Below are 24,177 nucleotides of genomic sequence, written 5' to 3'. Positions count from 1 at the left end.
GTAAAGTCCCTGAATGATTGAGAATGATACTTCTATTCGTCCAAGTGAGACTCTTATTTGGGAGTACGGAAACTCTGCTACATGTATTTGTGAAAACAGAGAATCCATTTATAGAGAATCGTGACAAATGGATGGAACAGACAATTGGATTGTGGTGGGTAATATGTGAGTGCAGTGACCGGGTATTGAAAAATTTAAAGAATTTACTATTGTTAAAATTGTTAATTCAATGAGGACTTACCATTTCCACAGTGTGTTATAATCTGTTTTTTTTTTTTTACAAACCTTCACTACTTATCAATATTGAATGTTCATTGATCATTCTAAATGTACAGGTTGAAGTTATCTCAAGTGCTCATTTATTGTAAACCACTGTTGCAGGTCCCTTTCTAAGTGTATGTTTTACATGACATACATCATTATTACATTGCACATTGTGTTTTTGTTGTTTTTATTTTTTTTCTATTAATTGGAAGATATATTTTTTTCATATTGATTTCTTAGGATCTGATGCTGTAAAGCATAATGAATTTCAGAGTTGAAGTTGTTTATCTTAAAATTACATGAATCAACGGACAAAAAATACCTGGGTTACTGCATTAGGTCTAACAATCGGTATGAAACACGTCAACCAGCATTTGACTCAATCATAAGTTGTTTTGACGAGCTAGATTACTATAACGACCATAAAATTTGTGAAATATTCAGCATTTTGAATTTAGATTATCTCGTCCATGACACATTGTAAAACTGACCATATATTTCTATCTCACATAACTCCAATTCTGTAGTTCCTCTCATGTGATCCCAGAAATAAAAATAGATCCATCTTCCAGTTCGTTGAACATCAATCTCTATTGTTTGTGGAATGTATGTGATATATGTCCTGATCACATAAAAAGGCCAATCGAACGAGTTATCGTAATGATGCAATGCTATATTCCCCGAAGAATTGCCTAAAAAGAGAAGTGTATTATATGCATTATACTCTACAACAAAGTGGAGGGTGTGTCTTTAATACAAAATTCATATAGGATTCTGTGATGTATTTACAACCAAGATTCGCAGGGGGGGGGGGGGTAAACATAAGGCAACAGGCGCAAAGCTGTGAAAGACGGTAAGTTTGGGTGGGGATCACATCCGCTCAGGTGGGAATTCCTTTATTTTTTAAATGACCAAAAGTCATTCATACCGAGAGTATTTCGCATATTTTATGTGTTAAACTATCTATAGATTTTATGTGAAAGGGGCATTCAATGCTAAATATATTTATATCCTCAAAATCGGACTAACGAACGTCAACATTTTTACCACTGTAATAATCATCAGAGTATTCAAAGGATCTCATCAAACATTCAAGAAAAAGTGAGGATTTCAATGAAAGATAACGAACAGTGATAGTTGGGCAAAGTAGATAGTTGGTTAAATTTATGCGAGAAATCCCCACCAACGGTTTTGTGGCTTGGTTGTTAACCTAACATAAATTAAAGCCATGATAAACTCTGCAGTCCAGATATTTAAAACGGGAACTATCTTACCTTAAGCTAACATTACTGTGTTGTGAAAAGACGAAGGAGACAGTGCGACGGGGGACTTGTCCCCCTGTCAGTAGGCCCCTTCGCCAAACGCTCGGCATTTATAAGTGATACCAATAGTCATGATGTCGAGTCTTTTTAATTTTAGAGTCACTGCATTTGACGTAGTGTAAAGGTAGACAATATAGGCGTGGCCTGCGACGATGGAATCTCCCCCGAATCCTTAGTAAAAAAAATCAACCACACTATTGGTAGTCATCTTAACTTTCTTCATATCGATGTTCTCATTGTACCGAGGTTTGAGTGGTTGAGTTTACTAGATAAAAAATGTATCATCACTCTTACGTATATAACATTCACAAGTCAAGCGTTTACCGTACTCATACTCAAACTCAGCCATGTTTGTTTTGAGTACAACTCCGAGCAACCTTCAAAGCTTACTCGAAAAAAAATATTGAGCATGTACTCCATTTCAGAATGATTACATGAGCTTTTACAACCTTCACTTTTGAGTATGAGTATGATTTAGAGGAGATAGTTTGAGTTTAAGTATGCAAACGTGCTCAAAAAAGTTTTATGATCTCCATGTCTGTTCTTTATTAAGTGATACCCAGTCCGGTGACCATGAAGGTTGGCGGACCTCTTGTATCTTTGATAAATGGCTGAGATAGTGTTTTGTAAATTTTTACACCATGCAATTCACGATAAACTGTCATACCATTGTGGATTATCAAGCGATCATTTTTTTAAATTCTTTTTTCTTGTCTGTTTCTTTTGTTTTGTTCTTGGAATAAGTTAATGAAATAAAATATAAACAAATCAATGCTATTTTTTAAGAAAAAGAAGTGTACACAATAAATGCCCTTTCACATGGTTATCAGGGATTAATCATATCCCACCTTTGGTGTGTCATGGGGTCCGTGTTTATCCAACGATGTATTTTGTATTGTTTATAGGAGTTATGAGATTGATCACTGTTCGTTATCTTCACCTTGCATATATAGTATCTGTGTGATTCCAGGTTAAACATGCGTGCAATGATCATACATTGGACATTATTGACATACCTTTAAATCTAAGCACTGACGATTTTATGTTGTAGGTCTTTCCGAGATCCACCAAGATATAAAAGTAGTGCCCTTCAAAACTCTCACAAGTGTTCATGATATTCCCATCCGTTAAGTTTCCACTGTTAATGGATGTATAGCCTGGATTGTAGTGGTAGCCTGTAACATTCCTCCCGAGTGCTATATTGTCTTCAATAATATAATTAGAATACATTAGTATGTCGATGAGCTCTCTAATATTTCCATGTAAATGGAGTAATCCGTATTCAAAATGTCACGACTTATTTCATGCCGATTGTTAGTCAGTTCTTGGCACGCTGATTTTGACTAGGGATACTTCCGTTTACCTGATCAGGGTATATGGCTCACGGCAGGTGTGATAGGTCATGGGGAAGTACCACCTTCCCCCTCTCTGCAGTTCAATATTAGCTCTGCTTACTATGGATATGCAAGAAATAGTATGCCAGTACCATGTGTGAAATCTATTAAACTAACATTTCTTAATACAAGACTTGACAATTTACATAGTTTCTTATGAGGTAGTATTTTGACCTTGAATCTTGACCTTGGCATTTGATTCAAAACAATTGAGGGCCTTTATTTTCTAGAGTCTGGACGTTCATCAGTGTCACTCGCTTAACGTATCTTTTTAAATATAGGTATGTGAATTATATTTCAACATCATAAGACCTTGCTTGTAACTGTAACATACCATTGCTAGTCATATTGAAGTCATTTAATATGCTGGGAAAGTCAATATCTTTAATATCTGACATTGGTGGAACTCACGGGTTGATACACTGATCATCATTTAACGTCCCACCGAAGAATGTTTCACTCATATGGAGACGACACCATTGTCAGTGAGGGTTGAAAAATTAGACCTATGCTCGGCGCTTAAATTACGACCTTTGAGCAGTGGGTTCCGATGATGAATATTTAATAATCGTATCCTGTTATAAATGGTATACCTTTATTTTAAAATTATATATTACAAAATAGACAAGATAAGCACACACAATCTTTTTCATTTGCTAATTTTTGCGCATATGATAATAGTCATCATAGCTAATCGTCTTCTCAATGGCATGTAGGCAACTAAAATGTAAAACTTATACGGTACCAATTTTGATGAATCACATGCACATTTCGACAAATAATGTCTCTTCAGTGATGCTCAACCGAAATGTTTGAAATCCGAAATAACAATGAAGCTTTAGAGCTATTATAGCCAAAAACAGCGTACCAAAAAAAGTGGAGTAAAATTCATCTAAGGATAAGAGCTATGCATGAGGGATATAAACATAATGATATATGATGTCCTGATAGAAATTCGTTCCGATTAAATGAACCACATCCTTTCATATCCTTTGAGGCAACATAAGCATCGAACATACACTGATGCTTCTGACTTGGCCCCTACCAACATGATAATATGATACTTCTTACAAAATCAATGAATGATAATATTCATTTTAAGAGAAATACGAAGATGAATATATTCAAGCATGTCAAAATATTATGTCCCATCTAAAATGTATTACTTGTTCTCCCCATGCAATCTACGTCTACTACTACTAGTATGTAGCTGCAATATGTATTCCTTAAATTATATGTTTGAATGAAATCTTATTTAAACCCTTTTCTTACGGTAGGTAATAACTTACTTAAATATTTGTATTCTTATCTAGATTTAATTTTATCTAAACTCTAAGGTGATATATGACCTCAATTAATCAATACATGGGTTAGTTATAATATTCAAAACAGTGAGAATTGTTTTGCGGTGTTTTATCACTTGAGGACTTATTCGACGTTTCTCGATAATATATATCAATTTTCATGAATGTGCACTCTGTCTCGTTTCTAAAAAACAATCTTGGCGTACGTCGTGTTACCGTGTCTGTTTTAGAGATAACATACCGGTACTCAATGTTTTGATAAATTATAATTGTTGCAATCAAAAGTTATGTATTGCAGAAGGTTGCATATATAAGGACAGTACAAATATATTTTAGCAAAGAAGGGATCAGATCCAGGACCCCTGCATTACAAGATATGTTATCTAATCGCTAACTTATCCAGGCCGGAATATAAGTATAGTAATATTACTACAATATAAAATTTGAATTTGTTACCGAAATCATACAATAGCTCTTTATATCGAGGAGATGGGAAATAATCCAGAGAAAATGTCAGAAATGTGGCTTATGTCCTTAATATATATTTTTGTTTTGTTAGTGGCATGTGTAAAATGAGAACAAAATCAAGCTGACAAGAAAGAAAAAAAATAGTGTATATTCCCATGCATCACTGAAGAGACATAATTTGTCGAAATGCGCATCTGGTGCATCAAAATTGGTAATGTATAAGTTTTACATGTAGATATATAGACTAAGGTGTATCAGTATTGGTATTTATTCAATGTTTCAATTGTGTTTAATTAATTGAATTTATTCATTTTGATAAGTATCATTAACAGGCATGGGCTTGTTCTTAATTCACTTTCGCTTATATCCATACGAGAGTCCAAGAATATGGAATTTGATACTGTGTTAAATATGTACATTATACATTATTGTGATTTAACCACTACAGGTTAAATCCATTTATCAAAGTGATACGGAGCTTTTTTTTTTATTACTGTGCTATTTTCCAGCATCCCAAGGGCACTACCCCGGGTTCTTAGAGTCATCGACGTCACGATTTTCGGGATATTAGCCTAGCACAGCAAAAAATATGACGTCATAGGCAAAGTTGTCAGTCATCTGCAAACAAAATTCAAGGTAAGACGTGTTGGAGATTTCTCCGCTTAAAATTTATAACACTCAATTATTCGTTTAAAATATTTTCTTTACCATTTTCTCGTGCGATGCAAGGTGAGGATAACGAACAGTGATCAATCTCATAACTCCTACAAGCAATACAAAATAGATAGTTGGGCAAACACGGACCCCTGGACACACCAGAGGTGGGATCAGGTGCCTAAGAGGAGTAAGCATCCCCTGTTGACCGGTCACACCCGCCGTGATCCCCATATCCTGATCAGGTAAACGGAGTTATCCGCAGTCAAAATCAATGTGCCAAGAACGGCTTAACAATCGGTATGAAACTCGTCAGACAGCATTTGAACCAATGCGAGGTTGTATTGACGAACTAGATCGTTATAACGACCATAGAATTTGCGAAATGCTGACTTCAATCGAGACTGTTGAAATCCCTGTACCATCAACTTGTTTGTCAGTAGCTTACCTCGATTTAAAAATTGACTGCGATGTGGTAGCATTCTTAAAAGGTAATCGTACCATTTAAACTATCTGATGGCCACAGAATTTGCAAATTTCACTCGGATGAAACTTTTGATTTTTTGGCGTCGACAAGTGGCTCAAATCTTCAACTTCCAATTTTCCTATCCCGCGACATATAGGTTATTAATTAATTTCATTAGTTTCTTGTCTTTGTATTTGCATTACTCAACGAGCAATATTAACAATGCCAAAGAGGAAGGACCAACAATCCATGCCCACAGTTAAGGCGCCCCAAGGGTACTGATAGGTCGGACAACGCTACCTTAGTTCCCGCCCCAAGTCAACTAGCAAGAGAACCATCAAACATGGGGCCCCAGATCCCAACAACGCCATTTACCAATGAGCAGTTGCTTCAGGTGTCGCAAGCCGTGGCAGACATCATATCCAGGCAATATCAATGTATGCCCATAGAGCACCTCCTGCCAAGCATGCCTGCAGATGAGCCGAGTACAGGTACAGAACCTGAGATATTTTCTAGTAACTATCTTGCTCAAACGCAGAGTTATGACAATGATTTTGGGCACATGGCGCCAAATAGATTGAAACGCAAAATTGTAAATGGGGAATATATAAATTTGGGGCTGTTGGTTGAAAATTCTGAGGGGGTTGATCCCAACGATGACACTAGATATTTTTCCATGAAAGAGGGTAGACTTACTTTGGCCTCTAATTCCAAAACCAAGGTCATAACCGATATTCAGGTTTGGACTGATGCTTTCCTCATCTATGTGTCAATATATGCTTCAGCAGATCATGAGAGCAAGGGCCCAACTATTTAAATATATCCATACCATTAGGCTGGAGGCAAGTAGAGTTAAGACCTTAGGATGGCGCGGTTATGATGTTCAATTTAGGTTGAAGAAGGAGGCTAACTCTTCCCTTTCATTTGCTGTTGTTGACCAAGAGCTATGGCTCCTGTACATGTACAGTAAAACCACCCAGTTTTCCTACAGCCAGGCATCGCTCCTTAAGTGCTATGGTTTTAATTACAAGGGGTAATGTAACAAATCTCGGTGCCAATATAAACATGAATGCATATCATGTTCACAAAATCACCCCTACATCAGGCATAAAACATCCTCAGGCACCAGTTTAAATTTTTAGGTCTGGTGATATGCAAGGAACTTGGCGACCTCAGCAACCCAAGAGATCCACACAACCAAGTTCAACTAGTAGAGTCCCCCATGCCCAGTCATTTAGACCTCACTAATATCGCAACAAGCCCAGTCAAGGTGCGCACGTTGAGCAAATTATTGACCATGTACCCACTCGGTTCGGTGGCTTTAGAATTATTGCAAGGTTTTACTTATGCGTTTAAGCTTTGTTATCAAGGACCACGTGTTGTCACTGATTGTGAAAATCTTAAATCTATGGCTGGTTTAAATTATCAAGCGATTCAATTAGTTGTTAAGGAGATTTCATAGGGTAGAGTTGCAGGCCATTTGACCGCGCCCTCTGCAGAACCTTAGGTTATCCGCAGTTGGCATGGTACCAAAGAAGGGGGGTTCTTATATATTAATTCACCATTTATCTCATTCCCCTGGAAATAGTACCAACGATCATATAGATAAAAAGTATTGTTCCGTGAAATACTCATCTTTTGAAGAACCATTATACATGCTCGCAAGGTTGGGTCAAGAAGCCCTAGTAGCACGTCTAGATATAAAAAATGCATCTAGGTTGTTGCCAGTCCATAAATCTTATTTTCAATCACTGGGCTTCACAATTAAGGGAATGATATTTGTGGATAAGTATCTACCTTTCGGATGTTCCGTGAGCTGCGCAAAATTTGAGAAATTTTCAACATTTTTAGAGTGGGCACTTAAGCAGCAAGCCAATAGCCTTAATGTGGTGCATTATCTAGAATACTTTCTAATGGCAGGTAGAAAGGGTACTGAAGATTGCGCGAGGCTAATGTCAATTTTCTGTTCCATCTGTTCCGATCTTGGGGCCCCATTGGTTCACGAAAAAAATCTAGGTCCTACCAACAACTTAGTCTTTCTCGGTTTAGAAATCGACACTGCCAATAGGACAATCAGAATACCCTTAGACAAATTGAAACAGCTTAAGACTCAGTGACTATGTATACTATCGAAACGCAAAGTCACGCTGAAAGAGCTCCAATCCCTTACAGGTTTGTTGAATTCTTGTATTAGGGTCATTCCATCTGGTAGGGCTTTTGTTAGAAGGCTATATGATGCTACTTGTGGACTGTCAAGACCACATCACAAGTGCAGGATCAGTTTAGAAATGAGGGCAGACATTGAAATTTGGCTAATGTTTTGGAGTGCATTAATGGAGTCGCATCATACAGAACAGTAGATTGGACAAATGATTTTGAATTGGAGTTGTTTACTGATAGTGCGGGAAGTATGAAATTAGGTTGTGGTGCTATGTAAAGCCAGCAATGGGCATTTATGCGCTGGTCAGCTCAGTGGGAAGGGTCAGAACTTATTGAATATATTACTTTTCTGGAGTTAGTACCAATAACTATAACTTTCGATATTTGGGGCAAGGAACTAGCTGGCAGGCGAGTAATCCTTCATACGGATAATCTAGCCCTTGTATTCATTCTCAATTCCAAAACATCCAAATCAAAAAGGGTCATGCATTTGCTTAGGAAGTTATTTCTCCAAGGGTTGGTATACAATATTCAGTTTAAGGCGTCACATATCGTAGGTCAACATACTGTTAAAGCTGATTCTCTTTCTCGACAACAATGGTCACGTTTCCGGGCCAGCTTCCCGGACTCAGAGGAACAACCAGTAGCAATTCCCCAGTCTTTTCTGCAATTGATCTACAACGTAGATCTCAAGAGCTCTTGAGTTACTCCATTTCCGACAATACTAGGAAGTTGTGTGACACGGCACTGACTGTTTTAACATCTTTCGCAAGGCTTACTACCACGAAGAAAAGTGGTATCCCCATTCCCACGAATTAGTAAATTTCGTGTCGTACCTATCATATAAGCAATTTTCTCCCAACACAATTAAATCTTACATATCTGGGTTATCATATTTTTGCAATCTACAAATGTCCATGATTCAACTCAATCTTTTTTACTCAGAAAAGTCCTGGTCGGATTGACCCGTAGAAACCCGCGTGATGACGACAGGAAACCACTTACATTGGATATCTTGTCCAGTATACTTCGCTTGCTGCCTACAATTTGCAAATCCCCATATTAATCTGCGCTATTCTCGGCCATATTCACAACCGTTTTCTTCGGGTATTTCAGAATGGGAGAACTGGTTCAAAATTCAGTGCATGACCCTGGCCATGCTATCCAAGCGAGGGACGTAATCTACCTAGAACACAATAATACAGTCCCCATTTTACTCAGACACTCAAAAACTGACCAGGTGGGAAAGGGGTAACTATAACGCTATCCTCTACGCTTCAGTCTACATGCCCAGTGCGCACTATGCTATCATTCATGTATTTTAGACCCAACATCTGAGGACCATTTTTTTGTCACCTCTTGGGCAGACCAGTGACTAGGTACCAAGTAACGTCTGTTTTTAACATGGCTATAAGTAATTTAAGATTAGACACCCGAGTATACAAAACCCATTCCTTCCGCATCGGGGCAGCTTCCTCTGCTTGGGTCATGGGAACTAGCGAATAAGATATTGCTAGTAAGGGCCGGTGGAAATCTCATTGTTTGTTCAAGTACATTCGGAAATAAGGTTCACTATATTGTAGTGCCTCGGGCTCAGGAAGAGGAGGGGGGGGGGGGGGGGTAAAGTATAATGATTAAAAAATACTAAATATTCACATTGTAGGTCCAAAAAGAATTTGGATCATTAGGTCGTCCATAATTAAGCATGCTTTTTGCTATGCTAGAACATCTTCATTTGGTGCAAACCTAGAGTTAGCCCGCCACAATGCTACCATATTTTGGCAAGGCAAAGGGGACATGAGACTGGAAGAGATTTCCCCTAAAGTTAGGACACTACTGAAGGTAGAAGATGCCTCTCACATGCTAGTTATATATTGTGGGGGCAACAACATTCCAATGGACAAAGAGGCGAAATCAGTTGACTTGCGTTTCAGGCTAAAGGCTGTGTTGAAAAAATTAACAGTATTACTACCATCAACAATATTGATTTGGTCTCAAATACTGCCACGCCTTCACTGGACGGGGGAATAAACCAAGCTGTCATCGAAAGAATAAGAATTCGTGTAAACAGCCATGTCGCTACTTATATGCTTAGGTCAGGGGAAGTACATCAGGTATCCAGAGTTACATCGTGTCAACACGGGCATGCTCTTTAATGATAAAGTCCACCTTTCTGACATGGGCAATACCTTGTTTTGTTTAGATTGCAACAGGCATTGCCAGCCTTTTTAAGGATAATTCCGTTCAGGTCTCCCCGAGACTTGGCGAAAATGGGCCATGGCTGCGCTATGACTGATTGATCATTCTTTTAGTCATAATTTTTTATTGTCCTACATTTATATTGACCATTTATAGACTATTGAGGGTCTATGATTTCTGTATTGGCATTTAGTATCACCTAGTCATTTATGGCGTTATTGATTGACTTGATGATTTTTCACCCAGTACTCGATTGACATGGATATTAATTGGTGTTGAAGGTGGTAGGGGGATTAAAATTGAAAGCCACACATGGGCTAGAGTGAATATTCAATATTGCCTCATCGTGTCAAGCACACTCTGATAATTATTTGTAACCGTGTGGTATTGTACGGGTCGCCCTACTGGTGGTGCAGCCTATGCCAGAGCATAGTCTAGTGGCAGCTATTCTGGCTCACCAGTAGCGCTCAACAGCTTGTTCTCCTATTTGACTTTGTGTTTAAATGATTGAATTTTGCCATACTAGGTGGTCAAACAGGTGAGCATCTGTGGCCAGGGCCCACCTGTTCATGCTTGTATTGTTCAGAGATGCCAGAAAGACAATAATTGATGCCTGACTCCCTTATTGTTATTGTAAATTGCAGCCGTGGCCAATATCGCCAAATAAAAGTTTTCAAGGTACATTATGCCATTTCTGAAATTTTATTTTGTGCATGAGGATATGCAAGTCTGGGCTCAGTGCATCTTTTTATAAGTACGGAACTTGGGAGTGTCGCTAGGCTTTTTCCGGTGTCACTAACACATTGGACATCACAGGTATACCATATAAATTATGGAGCCCAGTAGTATTTTCACAACTACAGTGGATAAATTCCATCTGCTCGACTGGTCATTTTTCACACCTGACCCATCTTGATCACCCCTCTGACCAAAATTTCATGGTCTTAAAAAGTGGCAGTTATTTCTAAGGAAAATTACACACGCTTGTTGACAAATGTTCTATAAAAAGTGGCCGGTGTCCAGTTTTCAGGGGTGATCGGTTTGTGAGAATTTCTTTGTAAGAAAATGCTAAGATTTCTGCCGGGATTTACAAATGAACCGCTTTTCTGAGGGGTGGATTTGGCTACGTTTCACTTTATTACATGCAACGCAGAAATATATTTTAAAAGTTAGCATACTTGCAAAATTAAAACTTTTAAGATGTTAGGAATACAAATACAAACAGAATGATATCGATACGAACATGCGATGTTATTCATGATACATATAATAACTGTAATACAGAACACAAAATCTTTAATCATGCAATGCCTGCTTGCAAGGTTAAACAGATAAAGATGTGTTATTTAAAGATCCAAAATATTTAGAGGGGATGTATTTAAGTAATGTATACAGTCTAACTTTACACAGTTCGTGCACACTATTTTCCTTCCTTTTAGAATCCCCCCCCAAATTTTAATGATCGATGAAATCTACTGTCAAATGTGTTTGAAAGGGTTTTTAAAGACAAAATGATTATACATCATGGCAGAAGTCCACTACAGTGAATTTATTAATGTGTAAACAAAGATCGAGATATGTGTTTGTTTACAAAGGTTTCAAAATGTACGGGCATAGTTTATATTAAATCTCACATTTCAAAATATACTGTGGGTAGAACTGTGCCATTTGAAACTTGAAGGGTATGTGGAAAATGAGGAGGATATTTAAACTACAAAATTAGCATTTCGTTGGTTTCTTGGTAAACAAAATCAATACCCGATTTATGTTTACATAACGCAGAGTTAAGGCTTCAATATAGCTATTATCCTTATGTGAAGAATATCCAGTTTTGTTATAAAGTGTGAATGATATGGTTTATACATGTATTTAACGTCAAAAACGAATGTAAACAAACAAACCCGTGGTTCAGTCTTTAATTTTTTAAAAAAAAAAACCTCCTGAAAACTTAAGCACTGTCACTTAGAAAAATGGTCATATCACAGTAATGAGAAACCCAAATGCATTACCAGTGACATGATGATAATCAAAAGTATCACTAGGCTAAAATGCAAAGGAATTTACATTAGTTTTCCTGTTTTGCACATCTAAGCTAAATATAGGATATCTACATTGCGTGTTTTGATATTTGGTTTATCATACGAGTTGATATGGTGTATTTATTAGCTCGACAAGCCTTGCGAATAAATACACCACATCAACTCGTTGCATAAACCAAATATCAAACTACGCAATTTTGAATTTTCTATTTATCTCATGCGTCTTTTTTTCCATTTAATTTTGAGATGATCCCCAGTATGGTAGAAACAGCTTATTGTATTTGTTTTGAATCCGTGGCTCATACATCGTGCTTAATCTGCCTTCCTTGCGCGGAAAAACAGAGTACGCTTAGAATCCATTGATATACAGTACAAAAAGGTATTTTTATAAAACAAGCCATGGATGAAATTGGATTAGAAGGGATTATAGTTTATAATAAATAATGGTTTTGTCACTTCAACAAAGTAACAACCATTGACCGATTATTTATTTTTTGACATAGGCCTGACCTTCTGATAAAAGTTTGATATCTTTGTCTTTTTGAAATGAACATAAGTGACAACGATCAATGAAATAATATTTTAATGCAGCGTTATTATGAAAATTGGAAGTGTCTGTGCATTGGGATTTTATTTACCTAGCTTCTACGAATTACATATTTGAATTATTTTAGAAATGTAATGTATGACTATTGAAAACAATAACGTGTATGATATAATGGTACAAAAACCTTAGCAGGAAAACCGTTCAGTTAATTTGTTGAAATAGTTCGGGTTTCCGTATAATTATCCCGATTATATACGCAGAAAAAAAAACTATCAAGTTTTTTTTTTATCAAAATTGTGGTAAAATTTATGTAACTACTGCAATCTGATTGAATGAAATAATATTTTTTTTTACATATTACTAAGTTTATATTATATCACAATATTATGATGCAGGTCTTCAATTAAGCAAAGTTGTGTTTTCAAAAACATTACATATAATTTCCCGCCTCCTGGCACCCAATAATTGCACGGATCATAATATTATGATGTAGGTCTTCAATTAAGCAAAGTTATCTTTTCAAAACCCTTACATATAATCACCTGCCTCCTGGCGCCCAATGATTACACGGATCGTTCGAATTCGTGTATCGACACTCACTCTAATTTTCTCCAATCGTTTGCACTGATAAAGACAACAATATATCAAACGAAAACGCAAAGTTAAAATAAATATATATAGATATAGCGTCTTTTCTACAAGTAACGTAGATGACTTACTGAAGGCTGTAACTTTGCAGATAAATAATACTAAGGCGTACCAGTATACCACAAACTTCATCTTTCTTTAAATCACGACCGGGTATGTACGACCAGGAACAAGAAGTGATACATTGGTGTAATAAATAAAAAGGGACTTGACAGGAAGCTAGAAGAACAATAATACACCAATCAGGAGTAAGATATGCAAATTAATTTTTGTTATCAAGAGATATATTACAATACGATCTACAAAATATGAAGTTGTGAACAATATTTTGATATTTAATCATGTGTCATGATATGAAGAACAAATAAATAACCCCAGTCACTCACTCGACATACATACACGTGTAAACTGAATGAAACCTAACAGAAACTATATAGTAATCTGACGTTGAGCTGAAGTATATGGTTTCCGCTGTTTGTAAACCTGATATATCTTTGTAATTTTCACGACCTTTGGAATATTCTACTCATATTGAGACATCACAAATATAAATTTGTCATTACCTTATTTATCCATCTACTCTTTTTTTCTTTACAAAATCGCCATTTAAATCCATTCGTTTTGAGGCGTATAATTTATAGAATGTTGATAGCTTTATCAATCAATCCAGTTGCATAAGATAATTGGTTATGCCGTGGAAGAAATTTATAAGGATACTTGTAGCTCGATATATGTTCTTTCGTGAATATAAACAATAACGATGCAATTATACTGACTGACATGTCACCCAGTATAAGAAGGTTTCATTCTGTGGATTCTATAAGGGAGATAGGCTACAGGAGTTTGGTGTGTGTCCCTCGGAGTTATGATATTGATCACTATTCGTTATCTTTACCTTTTATGAGAGAGGCCATACTGATATTAATTTACATTGCCATTAACGATTAAGAAAGAAACTGTTAATTTTAAAAGATAGTGTAAAGAAATATCTAGATTTGTATAATCATTAGATGTCTCACAAGTCTTAGCACAAGCTCCATATAACAGCTTTATCTCGATATGTTCACGGAACCAGGTTTAGCAAAGCTACACGATGGATTGTAACAATTTCATGAACGTTATTGACACCATTACCTTAAACATACATGATGTTTAAACAATGCATCTGAATAACTTCAATAAAACAGTTTTTCTACGATAAACGCTCTTTTTTGTACCCCTACCCCTACCCTAACAAAATTAAAAGTGGTGATTAATGAATGTTTTTTTCTATATATATATATATATATATATATATATATATATATATATATATATATCCAAATTGTGTTTTTAAAAAAATCACAGTGTCCGGTATAAAATATTAAAAGAAATAGAATAAACAGTACACAAAGTTACACACAATGAAAGCGCTTGCGTTAATTTTTTAACTTTGTGTACTGTTTATTCTATTTCTTTTAATATATATATATATATATATATATATATATATATATATATATATATATAGATAGATAGATAGATAGATAGATAGATAGATAGATAGATAAATAGATAGATATGAAAAGCCATAAAGTATCATATATTATTATCAACGTTCCCTAAATTAAATTAAAAATTTATCCTGTTTACCAATTTTTTAAAAAAATATCCTATTTGCTGAAATTGTGATTTTATCGCAGCGATATTCACTATCGGTTCCGATTTTCAGACTCGACATTTTAGTTCCATCAGCAAAATAAAAATATTCCCCATTTAGCCGACATTATAAGTATATTACTGCAATGGTTATACACTGATCAGATTTAAAGTCACACATAATCTTTAGAAATACGATCTTGCCACCACAATGATTATTTCGAACATCGCCAACAACGACATCTTTTTAGTAGCACGCTATCATTCCACACTAAGAATCAAACCTACTTATGTTTTTACATATTTAGAATATCTTCATTTGTGCTTTGGGATCATGTATAATGTCTTGGTTTCAGTCAAAATTCATTATTTTCGGTCATAATAGAAAAGGCGTGCGATACCTAGATTTCATCTCAAAAAAGTTCTGTTTGAATGAACTGTGTGACCAACAGAAAGATGATGACAGAGTAAAATAAAACTACCCCTCCCTCTTTTCAATTTATTTCAAAGTACGGGTTAGGTTTCTGGGTGTGTCGTTTTGTAAACTTTGCCTAAAACAAGATGACGAGTACTCGTTTTATTATATTTCAATGAAGTGTTAATGATGGTACATAACGAATACTTCAAAAGATCCTAACTCGAGTATGGATTTATGTATCACTATATCGCCATAATTGATTTCCTGTTTCTATTGATTGCCCAGGCCACCCAAGATTTTCCTACTGCATGCATACGTTTTTTTCTAATTCAATGTTTACTAAATGAATGGAAACACTGTGTTCACAGAGCATATTACATTGCCCTTGATATCTGCCACTCATTGATAATGACTGGTTTAAAGTGATTTGGTAAAGGAAAAATCTTTTGTTCGAGGTGCAAAACATGTAAACTCAACAGACAGTACAATATTCGTGTAAGTTGTATGCTTTAAATTCACCTAGCTGAAAAGAAAGCACTGATAGGGATACATAATAAAGGAAACAATATAAATATACCTGTATTGTATAATCCCTTTCAGTAGCTCGTGATTTGTCATGCAACCAAAATAAATAATTATCATACACGAAGGTGACATTGAAACAAGACAGGGATGGGCCCCGAAGATTCCAATCTTGTTCCCACCAGAAAGACAAACTAATACGGATGCAACAATCGGGCTAAAGAGCTGTGACGTATACATTTATCATGTTCATCTTCGTCAATATTACTCTTTTATTTCAAATTTGTTGAAATGTATTTTTAGGTCGTTTGAGAGCAACTTGCTACTTTTAAATGTCCTTATGTTTTTTAAACCGTTAAGTACACTTGAACCTAATTGAACCTAAACTGGCACACAAAATCTGATATATTGAAATTTGAATTTGAATTCCGATTGAAATAAATAACTTTTCTATTGTTAAAACATGATATTCCGATGGGTTGGTTTAATTTTTTTACGTTACTGATATAGATGTACTCCATAAACATGTGAATTTAATTCTGGTAAAGGACACATAATGGAATGAACATCGAGAAGTTTAGGCCCTCCCCCTAAATTCACTTGTACTATATGCTAGATGTATAATCTCGGATAATTTGCAGAGGAAAACGTAAGTAATATCAGGGAGTCCTTAGTAAAACGATAAATTATTACGAATTGCATTCTTTACTAAACGTTAAAAGTTAGATACACCAAACATATTTCAACTGTGCTGATATGAGATTTATATCTTTGAGTTTGGTTCAAAGACTCTCCGGTGACCTTCTCTTATTTCGTTTTGCAAAGTTAAACCCGGCGTCGTGAAATCGATACAAAAAGAAAAAACATCGTATATTTTACATAACGCCATAAACAATGACACTTTTATGGTAAATGATGGGAAGAAGGCAGGTGCATCTTTCATGTCTGAGTGAACAAGATAATTTAAATTAATGCGCTAAACCGACTGCTTTCAATATCGTTAAGTACAGGTAAACCTAATATAACACGAAGAATATCACAACAGAAATGTTGCATGTCATCGTATATTGCAGAAAAGAAAAATGCGTACGATCATTTTCTCATTTAGCAAGAAGTATCTATGACAGACTGTCATTAAATTGAGTTGATCGATTTCAATGTTGGTGAACATTTCTCGAGTTCCAAGCTCGGATACTTTGCTGAGGGAAACGTTAGTAATGTCAGACAGTCATTTGTAAAAACGATAACTCATTACGAATTTTGTTCTTTACTACACGCTAAGAGTTAGATTGGTATATTTGACCTGTGTTGGTGTGTAAATTATATCTTTGAATTTGGTTCAGAGACTCTCCGGTAATCTCATCGTAATTCGTCTCTCAAAGTTAAACCCAGCGTTTTGAAGTCGATAAAAAATGGAAAACACCGTACACAACGCTATAAACAATGGCACTTTAATGGTAGATGATGGGAAGAAGGCAGTTACATCTTTCATGAATGAGTGAACAAGAGAATTTGTATAAATGAGCTAAACCAACCTCTTTCATTCTCGTTAAGTGCAGGTAAACCTAGTATAACACGAAGATTACAACATAAATATTGCCTGTTGTCGTACATTATAGAAAAGAGAAAAACGTACAATTATTTTCTCATTTTGTGAGAAGTATCTATGAGAAACTGTCATAAAATTGCAGTTATCAGTTTTAGGAGACACTTTATATCGTCATAATGGCTTATTTCCTTTTAAAACATGGATGAAAATATAAATAGTAGCAATGTTGTATATTCATTTTAAAAAACATTGCCTAGTTGAGTAGCTCAGTAGGTTAGCACGTCGACTGCTGAATCGATGATCGTGTGTTCGAGTCTCTTAGGGGTTTTGGATTTTGTCTTTCTATCAAAACTGCATTTTGTGACTAAATAAAGTAAATTTGAAAATTTTCAATTTCAAAATATTGTTGTCCATAGCTTTTACTTCTTATCCATATCAAATTTCTCTGGTGTATCATACCTCCTTAAATGTTGGTAAACATTTCCCGAGTTCCAAAAGATTTGGTGTCCGAGCGATCAAATCGAGTGGTGACATAAAAGTTTAGCATCATATTTAGTACATTTTTCACACGAGCAATTACACTGTTGTCTATGTTTAATGTAATATAACCATTAAGATTTTTATCACTTAATTGAGATCATCAGTATGTATCTGCACTGGTGCAAGTTTGTACAGGCTTTTTTTGATAATTAGTACCCGCTTGGGGAAATTACTTGTATTAAACAGCCAGATGGGGGTTCATATTGAGCTGTTTTTAAGCATATTTATTTTTTACATATTCAAAATATTCTAATTCATGTTGCATTTTTGCAAAGGAAATCTATATTCTAAGCATAAAATTTTACCTTAAATACTTCTGGAGATATTGAATAGCCTAGATATTGTCTTTAAAAGTAAGTCAAACATCAAGATGACGGTCGCAAGGTCAAACAACATAGCATCACATACAAAGTATTGTCATAAAAATATATAAACAAGATATGGTAGTTCTACCTTAAAGACTCATATCATGACCGTACGGTCAGTGAAAATGTAGGCGGAGCCTAATCTAAACAGATGTTATTTACCTGGAGTGGCCAGGATCTACCAAGGTGTTAATTGCTATATCCCATGGCATTCAAAGAAATACACAGAGGCAGAACATGGCAGAAATCTACTTGTCCATGTTTTTTTTTTTATAGTTTTGATATACATAGGACCTGTCTCAGGGACCTCTGCAAAGTTTATGTAGTCATAGTGTTTGAATAATGGTTGTATTCCTAAGGGTAGCTGACACACATTCTACACCCACCCCTCTTTATCTCTCTCTATCATTGACTCAATGAATAATTTCTGTTATAAATATAGAGGTATCATAAATTGATGACATAAATTATTTCGATAGGTTACAAGTTTTAAAACTTATTATGCAAATTATTGTTTGATTTATGATAGTGTAATTATAATACATGTAGAGGTATATAGAGGGGGGAATTACAATTATGTTGAAATTGCATTGTTCAGGGGCTTTTTAAAAACAATTGAATTACAAGAAAATAGCAGATGTGGACAGGTCATTGCTATCAAAACTCAGGTATACTGGGCGTCCTCAAGATCTAAAGAATGCCTGTAGATACTGGCTGTTATTGTTATCAAAACACCTCTCTAGGGTAGCCCCAGACCACAGTGTCTGATAGATGTCACTCCACCTGAGATATATTATTAAATAATTGATTGGCAGGCAGCTTACAATTTGGATGTGTCAACTTAAAATTGGGTCTTTAAATAGATCAAGATATATTTTAAGTTCAAGTCTACACCCTGTATTTCTTACAGCTATACTTCTACTCTTGCATCCAAACTTTTTAATTATAAACAAACTTTGCAGTGCCTAGATATAGACCATCTTATATGTAATCCACCAACATGTTCTTCATCTTCTTTCAACTATAGTCCAGCTGGACATGGCATTAATGGTGATGTTAATATAGTTGAAAATGAGGACCTCAAATCACTTATTCTAAAAGGTCTCAATTACAGAGAACCTCGGTGTTTTAATTGGCGACAGAACGTCATCTCTATTATGAATTATGTCGAAGATTATGCCAGACGATGGGCTAAACATGAAGAAGAAGAACTTGATGCATTATCAGAATGGGTTAAAAGCATAAGAGGGATATCAAAATCTAGCATTAGACATATGGAAACACAAGTACATACCATCTATCCTTCTGTGTTAAGTAAACCATAGTGATAAAAGAATTAAATAGGTTACATGAGGAATATGTTTTAGTTCCAGCTGACAAAGCTAGTAACAACATTGTCTTTGTTTGTAAGGCTCATTATTACAACTGTATTTTAAACGAACTTGGCATTAATTCCACTTTTGGTAATCATAGTTATACTCCAACTGCCCTTTCAAATGATGAAATTCTTCAAAACCATGTTTCAGTTTTAGAGACATTAAATATCCCAGTCAATGGGTGAAATGAATATGAGTTACCGTACCTACACTGGATTCCTAAACTACATACACTCCCTTACAAACAAAGACACATTGCTGGATCCAGTAAGTGCTCTACAAAGCCCCTATCTTTGCTCCTCACGAAAATATTAACAGCTGTGAAGGAGAAACTTCAAACTTACTGTTCGACTACATATGCCAGAAGTGGTGTTAATCAAACGCAGTTGAGTTAAGGCTTTCCTCATAAACACCAGTGCTGTAAAAATGTGCTTTACCGCACTGGTACATTACATGACGTCACAATGAAAAATACGTCGTGATGAAGGTCATGATGTACCTATCTACATTCCTTTTGCGGTTGGAAATATCAAAATATTTTTCGTTATTTACCACCGCTGTCAAATAATAAACTGCAATCATGTGAAAGTTTCTGTCAAATGAGTTGTATTAATTCTCTTTGATATTGAATTATTTTCAATTTCTTCTTTATATAACATCCATGCTGAAGTAATATCCATATTATATTGTGATCTTGATATCGCACCTAATATGCACGTATATAGTGACTTTCACAATGAATTCATTTGCCTTAACAGGGTTTCCGTACATACAAATTTCATCATTGGCACGACACGAAAGATGTTTGATTTATGTGACATGTGAACTTCAGTGCAAAAGGAAAGTTCGGGGAGGAAGTTGTGGCTTCAACAGAAAACAAGTTTTTTCAGGCTAGATTCAACTTCGTATACGCAAAAAATCACCACATCTTGAATATTCAATGCAAAAATTAGACATGCTACAAGTCACAATAAACTTGCACTCATCAATTTTCAAATTAAGAATTTAATGTGTTTCGAAGTTATGTTAACTTCAACTTGCATTGATATCTGGATATCGTGCCAATGGAACGATTTATACATACACGGTACGTTTTTATCTTGATATTTGATCATGTGATATACAGCTGAGCTAGAGACTGTCGGTCTGGTGAAAAATGTATGGGAGGTCAATATGCACTTAATCAAATATCCATATTTTTGTATATAAGGGTTGTATGTATAGAATTTGTCAAAAATTGACCTGTTTATAATGTTTTTTTCCTCTGACATATTTCTATGGCCCTCCTTAACACAACTGCAAAGGTGGATTCTAAAAAAAATTCGAAAGAATTTTTAGTAAACTTAAAATCGCAGAATTATTCCCAAATCATTAACATTAAAACCTATAACTTTTCAACACCATACACGACCATTCCTCACGATAAATTAAAGACTTTTTGACATCATAGACGGTTGCTTCTTCAACAAAAACGGAAAACGGAAATATTCATATCTAGTGATCAGTCATTCAAAAACTTACTTTGTTAAACATCACTCTGATTTCACCAGACGTACTCTGAAGTTGAAATGAAAAAATATGCTAGAGTTCCTCGTTAACAATATCTTCGTGGTCTTTGGTGATTAGGTCTTCCAACAGTCTGTTGGAATTCCCATGTGCACGAATTGTGCTCCTTTGTTAGCTGAACTGTTTCTATATTCATATGAAGCAGAATTTATTCAAAAACTTCTACGCGAGGAGAAGAAATATCTCACTGTGGCCTTCAATTTGACATTAAGATATGTCGATGACGTTTTGTCTATTAACAATAATAGCTTTAATTGATGTGTCGATTTGCTATATTCCTGTGAGCTCGAAATAAAGGACACCACAGAGTCGTCCACTTCTGTTTAATACTTAGATATTTTATTGAAAGTAGACATTAACGGCAACTCAACTGTATGTCAAACGGGATGATTTCAGTTTCTCCATCGTCAACTTCCCATATTTATGTAGCAATATTCCATTATCACCTGCATATGGTGTTTATATATCTCAACTGATTCGATTTGCAAGAGCTTGTTTTGCGTATAGTCAATTTGTAAATCGAGGTAATCTACCGACAAACAAGTTGATGGTACAGGAGTTTCAACAGCCTCGATTGAAGTCAGCATTTCGCAAATTTTATGGTCGTTATAACGATCTAGTTCGTCAATACAACCTCGCGTTGAATCAAATGCTGTCTGACGTGTTTCATACCGATTGTTAAGCCGTTCTTGGTACACTGATTTTGACTGCGAATAATTTCGTGTACCTGATCAGGATATGGAGCTCACGGTGTGTGTTACCGGTCAACAGGGGATGCTTACTCTTCCTAGGCACCTGATCCCACGTCTGGTGTGTCCAGGGATCCGTGTTTGCCCAACTATATATTTTGTATTGCTTGTAGGAGTTATGAGATTGATCACTGTTTGTTATCTTCACCTTGCATTTAACCATCGAGTTTGTATCTCTGCTGGTGGACAGTCTGTTCCCGGGGAGACTTGTCGCTCAATGTATGTTCCTTCATGAATATACACAGTAACGAAACAATACTGGCTGACACGTCGCCTAGTATAAAAAGGTGTCACTCTATAAGGGACACAGGCTCTTACAGATCGGTTGGTGTCCCTCGGATTATACTTCGAGATATCAAAGATTTGTTTTATGTACAGTCGTCAGATTGTCAGCTTTGGTACAGAAACCACAATTCTTATACCTAAATTAAAGACTGTTATGTTCCTTTAAGAGATATTTTTGATAATTCCTTTTCAGACCCCATATGGTCAACCTCAAAATGTACTGCAAAATATTGCAAAACTTGTGATATACCGATCACTAGAAGTTCATTTAGTAGTAATCTAAGTGGACGTAGTTTCTGTACCAAAACGTTTGATAATCTGACTTGTAAATCTTCTAACGTTGTCTACGCCATTGAGTGTAACCTGTGTGGCTTAATTTATGTGAGAAAAACTAAGGGTTCACTTAATAAAAGAATATCGGGGCACAGTTTTCAAATTAATAATGGTGGTAGCCAACTTCTTTACAAGCATTTTAATGCACTTGACAACTCCATCTTGTCCATGAGTGTAAGGATTTTAGAAACAAAATACTATCACACAAAACAATCCAACATTAAGCACCCCTTTTCGTACACAACGTGAATATCACTGGATCAGGACCCAAGGCACTGCATTTTCATATGGATGCAATGATAATGTATATGATGTAAGACATTTGACTAGTCCACAAGGAAATAACGTGAATGTGATGGGACTCTGTCCCAATACCCAAAGACGGAAACGCAGTCATGGACATCGTTCATATAAAAGACCAAGTATAAATGATGTCAAATTTGATTCATTTTTGCCTCACGTCAAGAATTAGGTCCACATTATATTCGTACAAAACTTTCCAATGAGAGTCTTACACACGTTATTTGAAGAAGCTATGGCTAGTCTATGCTTGGATTTTTCAACACTTGAATATAGACTGAACTCTATCATTATGGATGTTGCCTACCACAGCCTCTATAAACCAGCGTGGACTATGGATGATATTCCTTCCAAATCATGCCGCCAGTTTCTTAAGCTCAAATTTACAAACAAAGGAATGTATGTCGTCAACATAAGCAACATTCTTCGTCATAAAAGGGTTCAGTTGTGTATTCCAACTTATTTCAAATGGAAGGCTACTAGCTGTATTTCCTACAGCTATACTTCTACTCTTGCATCCAAACTTTTTAATTATAAACAAACTTAGCAGTACCTAGATATAGACCATTTTATACGTAATCCACCAACATGTTCTTGTTCTTCATTTTCTTTCAACTATAGTCTAGCTGGACATGGTATTACTGGTGATGTTGATATAGTTGAAAATGAGGACCTCAAATCACTTATTCTAAAAGGTCCCAAATACAGAGAACATCGGTCTTTTAATTAGCGACATAACTTCATCTCTATCATGGATTCTATCGAAGATTATGCCAGACGATTGGCTAAACATGAAAAAGAAGAACTTGATACATTATCAGAATGGGTTAAAAGCATAAGAGGGATATTAAAATATCGCATTAGACAAGTGAAAACACAGTACGTGCCATATATCCTTTTGTGTTAAGTAAACCAGAACTGATAAAAGAATTAGATAGGTTACATGAGGAATATGCTTTGGTTCCAGCTGACAAAGCTAGTAACAACATTGTCTTTGTTTGTAAGGCTCATTATTAAAACTGTATTTTAAACGAACTTGGCATTAATTCCACTTCTGGTAATCATAGTTAT

The 24,177-nt window shown here is 35.6% G+C and overlaps 1 protein-coding gene across 1 annotated transcript in view; it reads right to left on the bottom strand.

Moving 5' to 3' along the window:
• The window catches only part of LOC125657436 (uncharacterized), a 55,924-nt gene extending 42,283 nt beyond the window's left edge, over window positions 1-13,641 (bottom strand). Inside the window, exons 1-3 of the mRNA XM_056147401.1 lie at window positions 13,537-13,641; window positions 2,603-2,791; window positions 756-956 (exon numbers count right to left, since the gene is read on the bottom strand). Coding sequence (XP_056003376.1) covers window positions 756-956; window positions 2,603-2,791; window positions 13,537-13,597 — 451 coding nt within the window. The 5' untranslated portion in view covers window positions 13,598-13,641. The remainder of the gene's footprint in view (window positions 1-755; window positions 957-2,602; window positions 2,792-13,536) is intronic.
• Between the last annotated feature and the right edge of the window lie 10,536 nt (window positions 13,642-24,177).

Source organism: Ostrea edulis, chromosome 8 (assembly GCF_947568905.1).
Source record: "Ostrea edulis chromosome 8, xbOstEdul1.1, whole genome shotgun sequence".
Classification (NCBI taxonomy): Eukaryota; Metazoa; Mollusca; class Bivalvia; order Ostreida; family Ostreidae; genus Ostrea; species Ostrea edulis.
The sequence above is the reverse complement of the archived record's forward strand: the minus strand, read 5'-3'. Positions and strand labels throughout refer to the sequence as shown.